General features: G+C 39.2%; 1 protein-coding gene across 1 annotated transcript in view; it reads left to right on the top strand.

The window, feature by feature from the left end:
- Window positions 1-14,483, top strand: part of ASPG (asparaginase) — a 58,713-nt gene that overhangs the window by 10,245 nt on the left and 33,985 nt on the right. The window contains exons 2-7 of the mRNA XM_010008163.1: window positions 4,827-4,908; window positions 5,140-5,269; window positions 8,764-8,875; window positions 11,587-11,712; window positions 13,155-13,238; window positions 14,322-14,448. Of these exons, the coding sequence (XP_010006465.1) occupies window positions 4,827-4,908; window positions 5,140-5,269; window positions 8,764-8,875; window positions 11,587-11,712; window positions 13,155-13,238; window positions 14,322-14,448 (661 nt within the window). The remainder of the gene's footprint in view (window positions 1-4,826; window positions 4,909-5,139; window positions 5,270-8,763; window positions 8,876-11,586; window positions 11,713-13,154; window positions 13,239-14,321; window positions 14,449-14,483) is intronic.

Below are 14,483 nucleotides of genomic sequence, written 5' to 3'. Positions count from 1 at the left end.
GTCGGAGCTGGTGGCCGCGTCACGGAGTTTCAGGCGGTGACCTGACAGAGGCAGCTGATGCAAGTGTGGCAGGGTGTGCACATCCTGCCAGTGCCGTAACCAGCGGGGTCAGGGGCAGCATCTGTGCTCACCTGCCTCTGGGCAGGCTGCTGCCGCTCTCCTGTCAGCTCTTGACTTCCTTCAGGAAACCATTGAGAAGTTCTGCTTTTGCTTTACCGTGAGCGGGTGGGACTTGTGCTGGTGAGAAGGCCAGACATGCCAGGCACTCTCCCACCAGCTGATAAATGTTTAAATCAAGAGTTGAGCTTTGAGCTTTCTCAGTACATACTGCTTGCATTTTACCTCAAGGTGTCTTAAATACCCAGAGGGATACACTGTGCATTTTCAGGTGTTCCCAAATGTCAAAAAGTAGGTGCCTAAGCTTACCTAACACCTCCCAGATCCTCAGCCCAGATGGCTGAAATGAAACTTAAGCATCACTAGACCCTCACTTAGTAGGCAGAGATCCTAAGGGATGCCAGAAGCATCAGCCAACTAACGTGTCCAGAGAAAATAATAGATTTTTAGCCACATCTGACATGCTGCAGGGCTGTGCAATTACCAGGAAAGGAAAGGAGGTAATGTAAGGGAAGGGTGGAGAGAGGATGTTGCAGAGAGGGAAGCAGTCCAGTTTTGATGAACATCTATTCAGTTTCCTTCTCCCTTCACTTGGGAATCAGTGGAGAATCCCAGGGCTTCCAAAGCCTGCATCTGTGTAGATCTGGAAGTGTAAGTACTTGTGCACCCTACCACAGAATTACAAGCCCCTGCCTGAAATACCATCTCGGTTACATGTTTGTAAGATTAAAAAAACTTGAGGCTTCACTTCAGAGCTTCCTAGGCTAGATCTTTTCTAATACATATCCCTCCTTCTCAGAAGATAGTGGCTGGCTGATCCTTATTATTGTAGAGAAGATGGTTTAAGGTGTTTTTCTGCTATATTTTTTATGGCTGTCATCTTTACTTGTTCTATCTAAGTTGTAAAAAAACCAAAGTCTGTATTTTGAATTACATGTGGTGACTTTCCTATCTCTATCTGCTTTGTTCATACTAAAATAATGTCCTACTTCTATTTTCTCAGTTTCTCACACACCTTTTCAAAGCAAATAAAACAATGTCTAATTCTTTTATAAATGAGCTCCACAACCTCTCATCTTGCATGCTTTTTCCCCCCTTTTGCTTAACAAGTGTCAATCATTAAAGCAAGTGTAAACAATCTAACAGTTATGTTCCAGTGATGCTGAGTTGCTACATCCTGGTGAGGGTTTCAACCTGCTTTTCATACACAGATCTAGCAGCAGAGCAGCCGGAGTTCCTCTCTTAAGAATTATTTGGCAGTCTTTAGTATTCAGACAGAAGCTGTTGAAAGGGCATGGGAAAGGCAGTGTGCTTCAAGGGAAAAACAATAGATGCTCATTTCTTTTATTAATCAATGGATAGAAAGTGCCTGTTTACAACCATACCTAGAATGACAAGTTTCTTATTTCAAGCAAAGTGAACAGAAGTAGCTTCCTTGAGCTGTACAAAATATGTCCTTCTAGTTAATTTCTGTCCAGGCTTGCAAGCTTTTCTATGGCCTTTCCAGTTGCTGGGAAAGGATAGTTTAGTTTTAAGAATCAGACAATTTTTACAGGCCTAATGTGTTCTGCAAGGAATATGTTCCTGTGCAGAACTGCCCTTGTGTACACGACTGATATGATCACATTCCTTGAGCTCGTTGTGCATGCATGGAGTGATTATTTATCCTCACTAGATCTGATTGTAAATTACCTGCAGAGGTTCTGCAGTTGACCTGTGCGTGTGTGGCAACCCCAGCATGTCTTGGACCTGTTGGCCTTTCTGCACACCCGCAGGTGTAATTTTCAGAGGATGGATAGTCTGTGTCTATTTGTGTGAGTTTGGTGACAACCAGACTCAGCTGCAGACTCTCTCAGCATTCATGTTTTTGCTGTCAAATAAGACATTGTAGTGCATTTAAAAAATTTGTTCCTACTACTTGCTCCTACTTATTTCCTCCTACATCAGCCTCTTCTGGCTTATCAGTAGCTCATTTCAGAAAGAGGAACTTAGTGCACTCCTAAGTGACGTTACTGTGATACTAATCTTTGCTTCAAGTTTGTGCTGATGCTCCTACTGGGTGGTGCCTTCACAAGATCTTTTCATCAGGCTTGTAGGCTGAATCACTTTCCTAGATTTTACCTGATATATTAAGAAAAAAAACAACACTCAACAAATATGTAGAACTAAGCTAAATCCCTCTGGAAATATTATTTATCTTAGGGCCTGCCTGGGTAACTTAATTATCTTTTTTTAGATGTACTAGACTTCCAAAGGACTGGTTGCTGTAGCCCAAACATAGTTCTGTTTAAAACCTATGCATCTCCACTTCTGAGAGCTCCAAGTACTGCAGCTGCAGAAATGAATATTTGGAGAACACTTTCTGGTTCTCTGCATTTGCAAAATGTAGTCATTATTTTTGGGATCTGGCACAATAGTTACACATGCCATTTGTATTGTTATCCCTATAGGCAAAAACTGATTGACTGAAGTCCTTTGTATTCCTCAGCATGGAGTTTGTTAGGATTGGGGATGATGACTTCAGCCTGCTGCTTTCTCCAGCACCCTGTGGTTTCTTGGGTGCAGAACCCCACTGACACAGCTCTGACTCTTTCGGCTCCCTGTTCTCTGTTGCAGCATAGGTTATAGGATATCTTGATTTTTTTAAATTAGCAATAACTGTGTTATCTGTAGCACCAGATAGATGAGACAGAACTGTGCTTGTTCTCCTCAGACACAGCTGCTTGTTTGCTCTTCGGCCTTTGTCCATCCACTTTGTGATGCCAGCTACAGGGAAGGGACAGAAGCTGACAGAGCTATTTGGACAAGTTGCACAGCCTGCCTCTTCTCTGCAGGGATGAAGTTGCTTCAAATACTTGGTTAACAAGCTTGGCTCACAAAAGATGTTTTCCATGCATAATAAAGTAGAAGTATTCTTAAAACAGTTGCACTTGAGTTCCCCCGAGTTTGCTTCCTGGAGCTGTAAAGCAGAAAGCACTGTTGAATGTGGGTGCATTAGGGGACTGTACAGGTTGTAAGTGGGTCATCTTAGATGCAGAATGTCAAAAAAAAAGAAGGTTTAAGTTCAGAATTTTACAATTACAGAAGAGTGCTGGCAGATTTATGATTAATAAAAGAGATGAGGAACTGCCATTTAAAGAGAAGAGATTGAAGAATATTGACATACATCAGCTCTCCAGTTCTTGGGGCAAATATAAAAAAAATTACCAGTCTAATCCACTGTCAATATTCAGAGTGAGAAGAGCATCGGACAATAATCAGAAAACACCCAGGATACGCTTGAAACTGAGCTGCATTTCAGAGCCAAAATGACAAAGCCCAAGCACAGCAGAAGTGGCCGTTTGTGACTAAGCCATGAACATCCTTAACAGGAAAAGCAGGGATTATAGCTGAATGAACAAAACATCCAAAGCTTGAAAGAGTGTTAAGTATATTTTGTAAAACAAAGTATTCCGGCAGGAATCCAAACAAAGCCACTCAAATGCTGGTGCTGTACTGTGAGAAAGTTGGCTGTAAAGGGGCCTGCTACTTCATTTAAGGGAAGCCAGGAGGGAGATTAGGGAGTTTTTAAAGGATTTTTCCATCCATTTGGAAAGTAAATGGAAAGAGATAGCAATACAGTTGAAAATACTTTCAATGTTTCAGAGTATTTTAAATACACTTTGCTGTTGGAGGTAAAAGGAAAACAAATACAAATGCTGACTTGCATGAGAATTGTGTTTAAACAAACAGAAGAAACAGGAAGTAGGAAAGAATTGCCTGTCCTCAAATTGGGAATAACTAGAACTAGCAGAAGTAATGAGGTTTGAGAGTTTGTTCATCATATGAACAGGTGGTATAAAACACATTCACAGAGATTAAACTGGACAGTAATGCCAGAAGAATCTTGAAGTCCAGAAGGAAGTACCTCTGATGGGAGTTTCTTGAATGAAAAATGTCTCAAAAAGTCAGATTTAAGAAAAACAGGGTGGCTTCTGTCTCTGGACAGCAGGACTCTTGCTGTCCTTCCTGAAACAGGGCATTTGGAGATGGGTTGCAATTATAGTCACAAATTAATGCAGGTCTGTGATATTGAGGATTGTAAAATAAAAAATTTAGGTGCCTTTCTGGCTAACAGAAAATGGTGTGTGGATTCCCTTTGAAATACCTGCTTGCAACCAGGACACTTGCAGATCCTGCACATGCTAAATGTACTTGGGCTAGTTTAAGCCCCAACTGTTTTAGGGCCGTTGCTAGAGAGAGAAAGAACATTGCAGGCAGGTGGGGGTGAACAAGCTCAAGGTGCATCCTTGCTTTTGACTTATTCTATTTAGCAGCTCGTGCACCTTCTCTACCTCTTGTCAATGGAGATGTTCAGGCCTAAACCTGCTGCTGGAAAGTACCTACTCCAGAGAAAGGGATTAGAGCACCTACCACTTAGGACTCTTGGAAGCTGAACTTTCTCTGTGTTTGCATTTATATAGATCTTTCTCTATATCTGCCAGCGTTCAGTAACTACTGTTTGGTTTGTTTTAGTTTTCTCTTTATTTTTTCCTCTAGGGATTGCCACTGGCAGTGGGACATAATGTGCAGCTTTCCGACATAGTCATACTAGTACCTTGCTACTTGTGCCAGCAGTGCTGCAGGCTAAGCAGCTTAGTTTAAAATATCTCAACTTTACAGCACAAAAGAATGCTTGCTCAGTTTCTAAGTCTTCTGCCCCTTGGTAGAGAATAGCTGTGGCAAATGTAAAAGAGAATGGTAGCTTTGCTACAGTTGCAAAAACTGGCTTCCTGCTCCGTCTGCTGACTGGTATTTGCACACATAAGAGAACATTTGTAACATTTCAAGTCAAGAAAATATTGACTGCGTGGAGATTTATTGGTTGTATTCTGTTTTCATGTTCTTAAACTGGCAAGAGACTGTTTAATTTGGAAAGGTGACCAAACAGCTGTGTACCTTGGCTTCTTCCCTCCTGACTGTGCCACTCGTGTCCTTCAATTCTTGCTCCTTTATTTACTTCCTTTACTCTTTATTTTTAAGGACTTGCTCCTGAGGCCAATAAATTGGTAAACAGCTTGAAAATGATGCCTATGCTGCATGATGAGTCATATGCCCAGGAAACAAAACTGAGTAACTTCCATGAATTTCCAGAGAACACGTTGGTGCTCCCGTAAGTACATTTTCCTTGGTGAGAGGGAGGTTTAGGAAGTATCTTGTTAATACTCAGGTAATTACATCTCCAAACATTTAATGTGAATAATCCATTCTGAAATGAGCAAAAATTCTTATGTTGACTTGCCTGTCATACGAGAAAAAGTCTCTTGATATATTTGCAATGAATTATCTTACAGCTGCTGGAGAAATTACTTTTAAATAAGGCAACAAGTAACTATTTTGGGCAGCTTATTCCTGCATTTTTTTCCTTGTTTTGGATATTAATTTGCTACTGTGCAAGCATACAAATATTCTATAGAAACTAAGAAAACTGTATATACAGCTCTGTGTGGATTATCTTCAGCAGGTCTGAAAAAGCAGCATCTAATTAATGCATCCATGAATAGGACTCATGCTTTAATTCTGCAGGCTGCCTTTAAAAAAAATAATCCTAAAAGCTGATTGTTTTTCCTAAATTCATGCCACATTATGATAATAAGTGATGGGCTTATAATTAATCTGCATTGCTTCTTAACTGTTGGGCATTGATTAATAAGCTTACAGATTTTATTTAGAAAGCAGTATGCTAATTTGAGATATTCCCCAGCTGTGATGAATGACTGTACCTCTGTAAACATGTTAACTTTGCACAAAGGGTGATTTTACACAGTCATTCAAAAATAAATGGGACTATAGCTGTTTTGCTATAAGAGTAAAAATCAATATTCTTTAATCTTCAAGGAGAAAAATCAGGATATAAAATAAAATGTAAGGTTTATTAATTTCTTTTCTATTTTGTATTGCGGTCTCTGTGTAAGGCTTTTAAAAGTAACCACTTAGAAGGCAGATGGCTGGAAAAGGGTAAAGGGAAAACAAATGGACTCCCAGTGGAGCAGTATTGATGTGAACATACAGTTTCTGTTAAATACGATGGATATAAAAAAAATGGAGCTCTGTTATGATACTCTGTGTGTAACTAAATCACTTTAAAATGCTTTAAGGGAGTTGAAAAATAACAAAACTATGCTAATATACCCATTCAGTCCTAAATATACTTCTCCTGGCACATCTTTTCCATGAAAAATAGAAAATTGTAAAACAATCATTCATATAAAAAAATGAGGTTTAAAAAACAATCTTATCCTGTTTTTCTGGCACTGCTGAGTTCTGTTTCTGGAGGTTAGTCATGGCAATTTGCCATTTTCTCTTTTGTGCTAGCCGAGTGATATTTTAACTAGGCAGTTGAGAAATATTGTGAGTTTCTGAGGGGAAAAAATAAGAGTATTTCGTGAACTTTGTATGTGTGATAACCTCGATGTAAAAGGAACAACATGATCTCTTTTTAGAGAGAGGCATTGAAAGCTGTAAATAAGGCTAGTCTCTGGTGTTGGTATGTGGTATTTTATTTAAGCAGCACATGCTCAGTGGAGCTTTGTTTTTACAGATTTTTCAACTGACATCCAAAGTTACTCTTAGCAAGTGTAAATGTGATTTCCAAGAAGGCAATTTTTCATATGAAGTCTAACTTCTTAGGTACAGTCTGTCAGTTGGTTATGAATGAACACTACATGTTGCTTGAGTGCTTGCTTTGCTTCATGCAACTGTCTTACAGGCTTTGTAGGAGGAGTGGGTCTGCAGATTTTATTAGCTGATTAACTGATAATTGATTCTTGGTTTTGCATATTTTGTTTTGGTATAAATATATACAGGAATAGCAAGTGGTAACAAAACTTGTGAATCTCGAAGGAAGGCAATCAACTTTTCTGTGGTTAATAATTTCACCTTATTTCAGGAATTTCTATGCATCCATGCAGTATCCTGGTCTTTTCTATAGCCTTTGACTGTTTTCCAGTGTAAATGTTGAAGTATCTATCACAGTTACAGCTGAAAATGAACTTTTCATCATCCCCAGGCAGCGGAAGAGCATTGAGAATGTGCTTAAGATGATCCTGTTAAACATGCTCCAGATGGTTTTGCTTGGAAGAGCAAGTAGGAAGGGCAGAGCTGGCCCACTAGCAGCTCTTTGTTAGCAGCTTATTGACCACTGAGTTGCTTAATAGCAACATATTCCGACTAAGAGTGGGTGAAAACTGTGGGTATTCTATCCTCTTCCAATCTTCAGAAAGGAAGCATAAAATAATAGTAGCAGGTTCTTTTATTACCCTAAATCTTAACTGCTAGGTTGAATTTATATGTAGTTGACTTTACTGAGAGGTTAGAAGGTTAATGTGGAGAAATGAGCATGTTTTGTGAGGTAAAACATATGCTCTGTGTGCAGTGCATTTGGCTGGCAAATGAAAGGTCTTTGGAGAGTCAGATTTACTGAGGTAGGCAAGTGGAGGAAGGGACACCAGTGGTCCTTGGAGGCAGGGAGAGCAGACAGCATGCTTGGAGCTAGGACAATCCTACTGTGATTCCATAGCCTTCGTTGCCTTGAATAAGTCTCCTCCAAATGTTGGGGTGGTGTACTTTTCTAGGATATTTGAGTATTTGGATGGTTCTAAATCTTTGGTCTCCAACTGCTGGGCTACACACTGTGTGATGTTTGAAAGTGTTACATTCCTCAGCCTCACAGGTACTTTAGCCTATTGCTTGACTGGTTGGTTTTGGTTCGGTTTGTGTCTTTTTCCCATGGATACTTGCTTTGTCTTATTTTTATAGAGCAATCTTTTCTTTCCCCAGCTGTCAAGGTAGTACTTGTTCAGTAGCCAATAATTAATTGCCTGTGAGTTGTTTATAGTCCTGGGACCTCTGTTTTCAACCTATGCCAGTATTTTAAGATCTTTGCTATTATCACATGTTGAAACTCCATTGCCATATAGCAAACTTTCATAACCAGGTGACAACAGGCCTAATAGGCTGGAACTGGGGCTTTAGCAAGTTAGCCTGTTCCAAAGGCAACAGTTTACTTGAAGATCTTTACTAATCAAGAGAGTATTTTCCTGAAATCTGAGGTCAGAAAAACTGAGAAGAGTGGATCTTCTAAAGGTCACAAAAATGAATCCCAGTCATAAGACTCTTAGAAGATACCCTTTGTGTCAGGAGAGTATCTATTTATAGGGTATCTATATTTATCAAAGGATCAAAAAGTTGTTGTATCTCTTCTGTTGACCCCCTATAAACCCTGGGAGTTTTATAGATTCCTCTTAATAGCTTATGAAGCATTTTTAAACCTTAAGGCGTTGTATTGACTTTTGTTAGAACTCAGCTCCAACCTTAATCATAATGAGTCTGGGTTCTTATTTTCTGTCTTTAGTTTTGCCAGCCCCTCTCCACTTCCCAAATAATATCTATTATTAAATTATATGTAGGGATTTGTGCTTTAAACCTCATCAAGCCATGATGGCACTTAATGTTCCAAATTTTTTTTTTTTTTTTTTTTTTTTCATAGACTTGAGGGATGGGGATGAAAAGGGTGAAAGTTACTGATCTAGAGAAAAAATTGGAAGTGATGAGCTGGTATTAGCTCTAAGAATTTATTTATTTTTTTCCAATTCTCTTTCTTCATAGTCTCTCTAAGCAAAACAGAAGAATTTTTTATACAATCTTGGAGCTCTCACCGCTGCTTGATTCTTCCAACATGACACCAGAGGACTGGGCCAAAATTGCAAAGAAACTTGAGGTACTATGGTGTGGGATGAGAATTCATTTGTTGCTTCAACAGAGCCAGCAGTATATCTAGTATACTTAGCAAGATAAAGCAATTCAGTAGTTCTATACATACTTATTTGCTTCTTTAAAATGTAAATGTTGTGTACCTTGCTTAGCTACTTGCAAAGTAATACGTATTTCAAGGCTTGTAGATTTGTTTTTTTCCTTTTAAAAATGTTGCAAACTCTTTAAAATTATGTAGTTCTTCCAATGATAAGCCCTGTCATAATTCTGTACAAGAAAATACATAGGAAAATTGCAGCTATGGTTGAATAAGGTATGTAATATGTAGGTTGATATGCTCTAAATAACTTTGCTGTCCAAAAATGATGAATAAAATCCTCAGGTGTAGGTGACTTTACTGAAGGTTGCTTTGTTACACAGCATCTGAGTGTTCAAATAACTTAGCAGTTGGCTAGTGACACAGAAAATAATTTCATGTCTTTATGCCTTTCTGCTCTGGATACAGACAGACCTGACTAGCTTTGGCTTTGCAGCCAGCAGAAGAAATGCTACCATGGTGAGCTTTCCCACGCTGGGAAATGTTTACAGCCCTGGATATTTCTGAACACATATTTAAATCCATTACATTCTTCTCTAGATTAAAAAATGAGCACTTCTCTGCTCCTGTCCCAGTGTCTGACCTTAGCTGTGTGCTTTTAAGAAAGCAGAAATGCAAAACATGTCAAATACTTCACACCAGGAATTCATACCTAGCTGTTAGAAATAAATAACCCTGGCTCTAGTGAGATGCTGCCCTTCCACTGCTGCTTGCTCTGGAAAGTGGGCTTCATAGCATGCATTTCTTTCTTCAGTCGAGCTGTAGAGATGTATGTGAACAGCATAATAATGCAGGGAATGTTGCTGAAGATTCAGGTAGCACCCTTTCACCTTTAGGTTCTCTAATCCTGAAACCACTGCACTAGGGATGATGCTCAACCCATCAAATGCATCTTTCCAGGGCAGAGGAGAGATAGCACTGGTGTTCAGGTGGAGAGCCTCTGAGATGGAGCCAGTCTGCAGCTGGGAAAAGCCCAGGGCCCAGAGCAAAAAAAAAGAAAAAAAAAAGTTTCTTCTATACAGAATGCAGCTTCTATACAGAATGTAGCTTCTCTGGATACACAAATACCCAGTTCGTGTAATCCAAGTCAAAAGTGCTGAGAAGGAATAAAAACAACCCTTCTTCAACTCTGCAGCTGATGTATAGACACTGCCACTTGGTGTTCGTTTTGGAGAGGTACTTGGCACAGCTGTGTCATGCTGATGACTTTCCAGACTGAAACATTCTAAGATGTTTCTGTGGATTATCTTCTTAATTGCCAGCCTGATCTTTTACATTATGAAGCTTAAACCAAGCTGTGTTCTTTTGCATCTAATAAGGTTCATAATGCCAAAAATATTAATGAGGGCACTGACTGAGTTTGAGAGGACAAGTGGCTACTTCTGTGATCTTAGCCTTCTTGAAACGTACTTATCTTGTTACTGCCTTGGTGAATAACTGCAGCATGCTTTTTGCATCACAGTGTAGTTTGGCTTACAGAAGGACCTTGCAACACTGGCTGTTGTTCTGCTGGCTAGATTGTTAGAGATAAGCAGAAATTCCCTGAAACTTCCAGTAGGTAGCAATATGTAGGCATAAATATCAGTGAAGAAATAGCAAAAGTGGAAATAGAAATCTGCAGGTGAGTTTGAAGATGATCTTATTATCAGGAGATGCCAAGCATGTGTGCCTGCTGAAGCATAAGAAGGGTAATTAAATTTAATTTTAATTAGATTTAATTAAATTGTTTCATTCTGTGGCTAAACCCTGTTTTATTTCCCTCATGCTGCACTCCATATATCTGCTTCGACTTCTGTGTAATCTTTTCCAGGTCACCAAATTACATCAGCCACCAGTGTCTCTCACTACAGTTTTTACTATGTACATCACTCTTAAAATAGAGGAACCAATTCCTTTTCCCTGTAAAAACCAGCAGATTGCTTTATTCCAACAAGATAAACTGTGCAATTTATGCCATTACAAAAAAGCCTGTGTGGAATTGCGTGGAAATTAAAGTTACTATAAAATTCCTTTTTGCTTCTGTACGTGCCTGATAGTCTAAGGAACTTCTGAAAAACCTGCAAGTGTTTGTACATTAACGAACAAGAAGCCTCTTCACCTCTTCCAGCTGCTACAGAGAGGATAACTTTTCAACAGAAGGGGGCACTCGTATACTGGCAGTTTGCCTTTCTGCCCCTCGGATTAAATTGACTGTTTTTTCTATATGTTATGATAGCCTTGGTTTGCCTAATCTGTTCCTGTAAATGGTGTAATCCCTAAAGTAAAAGCAGCAACGAGAAATCAGACTAATCTGCATATGTTAACATTGCTGTTTAAAGCCATTGCTAAGCTTTTCTTAATTAACAGTCTTCTGGTTAAAAAATGCTGCATTAATATGTGCACACAGAAGAATCTCTTTTACTGTTCCATAATTAGAATAACTGGCTATAGTGCTTAGTGTTCTGTTAACCCTTATTTGTATTTAAACTGAAAACAGGGTAACTTTAGAAGGAATTATGCATGTAGTACCTTTTAAAGTATTATGCTGTTGCTTGCATCAGTGGAAGTCATGCAGCATGTACCTCACTTGCTGATGCCAGTGCATTCCTCTAACAATGTGAAAACTGCCTCTCCATCTCCAGGAGCACTATGAAAAGTATGATGGTTTTGTGATCCTTCACGGCACTGATACCATGGCCTATACAGCTTCAGCCTTATCCTTCATGTGTGAGAACCTGGGTAAGACTGTGGTTCTGACAGGATCTCAGGTAATGGGACTAAATTTGAAGTTAAAGTGAGAAGCCTCATTTTTGGTTTTTATATGCCAAACTAGGTAGTATCCTGATGATCAGTGTATAGTTTAGTAGTGCAGGACAGACCTCCGGCCAGGGTGCGTGGTCACAGTGCTGATGGAAATTAGTAAGAATTGCTGGGATCACCAGCTGAGGATCTTCCCCATCATTTTATCTTTAATGACTTTACAACTTTGTACCAAATCATACCAGTTAGTCATTATGACTGGGGCCAGATGCTTCAGAGAAAGATATAAGAGCCTGTCACTGACCATTGTGTATTAATCGGTTTATAAGAGAAATGTCTTTTGCAGCCTCAGCTGGTTGTTAGCTGTCTTGTTTCTTTTAAAGCCCTGAATCTCATTAATTTTTACTTCATCAGTTGTTATCTCATCTTATGTTACTCATTGTTGCATTCTTTATTTTTTAATAGTCTCTGAGCATTAGATGCATTTTGGATGATTTCTGTTTCATAAAGCATCTAACATGGTCTGTTTCCTTTCCTCTAAAGAGCACATGTATTAATTTTCATTCTCTTAGCTGCAGATCAGCTCTTTGCATATTGTCTGAGGGGGAGCGGTTGTACTACTAGAATAGCTTGCTTGAGCATAAACTACAGCTCTAATCACAAAAGAGAGATGAAACACTACACTGTAAAATTCCCCTCCCCCATCTCATAACTTCCCTTTCACATGTGGTCTATTTGAAGTCAAAACACAAAAGTCTAGGAAGGAACAGGCTCCCACTTACTGTCTTGACATGGGGCAGTCTAGCTGTGGTACATCATAATCAAGGTTTTACTTTCTTTTTGGCTTTATTGGTTGGAGATCTGCCTGACAAATGACCTAGCAGTGGAGCATGTGATTTTATTATTTTTTTTTCATTTGTGGAAGGAGCTCTGACTCTGTTAATAAAGAGGCAATCTGAAAAGGCATGGAAGTTGTCACTCAGAGGACTAAATTTCTGATTTTAGTCTTGTCCTTTTGTATTGGTGATAACCTGCTGGTTTAGTTTTTCTCTGCAATGAGGAAAGATGGTGCAAGAGAGCTGCTGTGGAGCCCAGAGTGACAGTTTATGTATGATCTGGGGCTTTTGCTTTTCCTCTCTTCAGTCACTTCTCCCATGCTCAGCCACTTTAAATATACCTGCTTTCTATTTTTTACATTTTTCCCAAGTCAGTCTTTTAATTTGCTTAATCACACTAGAATTATCTCTAGGTTAGTTTTTAAGCACTTATTATAAATGTCTGTTAAGCACAGAGGGAAATCCTGCCATCTGCTGCAGTCTAAAATAGTTGAAGGAGGAAACTTTGTTATAAATCATTGTTACATAAATTCTTCATGTATTTGTACTGCATAAGCTGGACTGTGTAGGCTTTACATAAAGGACAGAGTGTAATTTCAGTCTCTGCTCTTCAGGTGCCTATATATGAGTTGCAGAATGATGGCCGAGACAACCTTCTGGGAGCGCTGCTGATTGCTGGGCAGTTTGTGATTCCTGAGGTCTGTTTGTCTGTGAAGATCTTCTTGGGAAGCTGATTTTCTCTCTCTGACCAGGACACACACTTGCATACTCAAAATACCTAGTAGGCAATAAGGAATTGCACTGAAACAGGAAGATAAAATGGATTCTGCTGAGGTAACAGGCACTTGCATGGCAAAGCATGTGCCATTTTCTCAGGATGCATGTTCCATTTTGCCCGCACTCAATCTATAAAGGATATCAACTCTGAAATCTAGCTTGCAGCAGACTTGAAATCAGAGGTTCCCTTTCAAATATGTGGGATCTGAAACACTTGTAAGTCAGTTTTTAAACTGAAAGTTACTTTGAAGTTCTAAAGTTGCTCTAGAACTGCTAGGAGTGTCTTCTAGCTCTAGTTCCTGCCAACTGAAGTGATGAGGATTATTATTCTCCTCTCCTAATGGACATGGAAGTACCTCCATGGTGTCAGCACCCTACTTGTAAAAATGTTGGTGCTGTGCAGCCCAAAAACCAAGAGAAGACTGGTCAGATTACATTTCATTTCACTTCTGCCATGCTCACAAGGCCAGTTCTTGTAAGACAACAGCAATAGCAGACTGGCCAAGACTTTAATAACTAATACAAACTTCGAGGTATCTTTTTCCTTCCAATTCCAACTGACAAACATTAAAGGACTTGAGAAGAAACCTAATTACTCATGTGTGGTAACTCTTTTGAAAGTTATCCTCATTTTCTCTAGGCCTTTTCTTAAGGTTTTGGACTTTGAATTTAGGTATAACTGATGAACTTAGTAAAAAGTCCACACTGTTTCTTTCCTCTATCTCTGACGTGGACTCAGGCAAATCTGATGTCTCCTACACTATGCCTCATGAAAGTATTACAAAACTAGTTAGTTCTTAACTTTTTGTTCTTAAATTCTTAAACCAATGTGTGACAGATGTGCCAGCTCTTTTTGAGAGGTTAAGAGTTGTAAACATCTACCAGCCTCTGAGTTGCTTTAAAGATTTAGAAAACACTTTATAAAGGACAGACTACAGCATTTATCTACAGAATCTTTTAATTACTGGCTTATTCATAGACCTGTTTCTTTACTTGTCTTGCAGGTGTGCCTGTATTTTTATAATAAACTGTACAGGGGAAATAGGGTGACTAAGGTGGATGCTGGGAGTTTCAATGCCTTTTCCTCACCTAACCTGCCTCCACTTGCAAATGCTGAGGTTGATATTACAAGTAAGCAACATCATCTCTTAAGCCTTGTAATTTAT

Source organism: Chaetura pelagica, unplaced genomic scaffold, assembly GCF_000747805.2.
Source record: "Chaetura pelagica isolate M959 unplaced genomic scaffold, ChaPel_1.0 scaffold242, whole genome shotgun sequence".
Taxonomy (NCBI): Eukaryota; Metazoa; Chordata; class Aves; order Apodiformes; family Apodidae; genus Chaetura; species Chaetura pelagica.
Note: the sequence above shows the minus strand (reverse complement) of the source record. Positions and strands in the feature narration are given on the sequence as shown.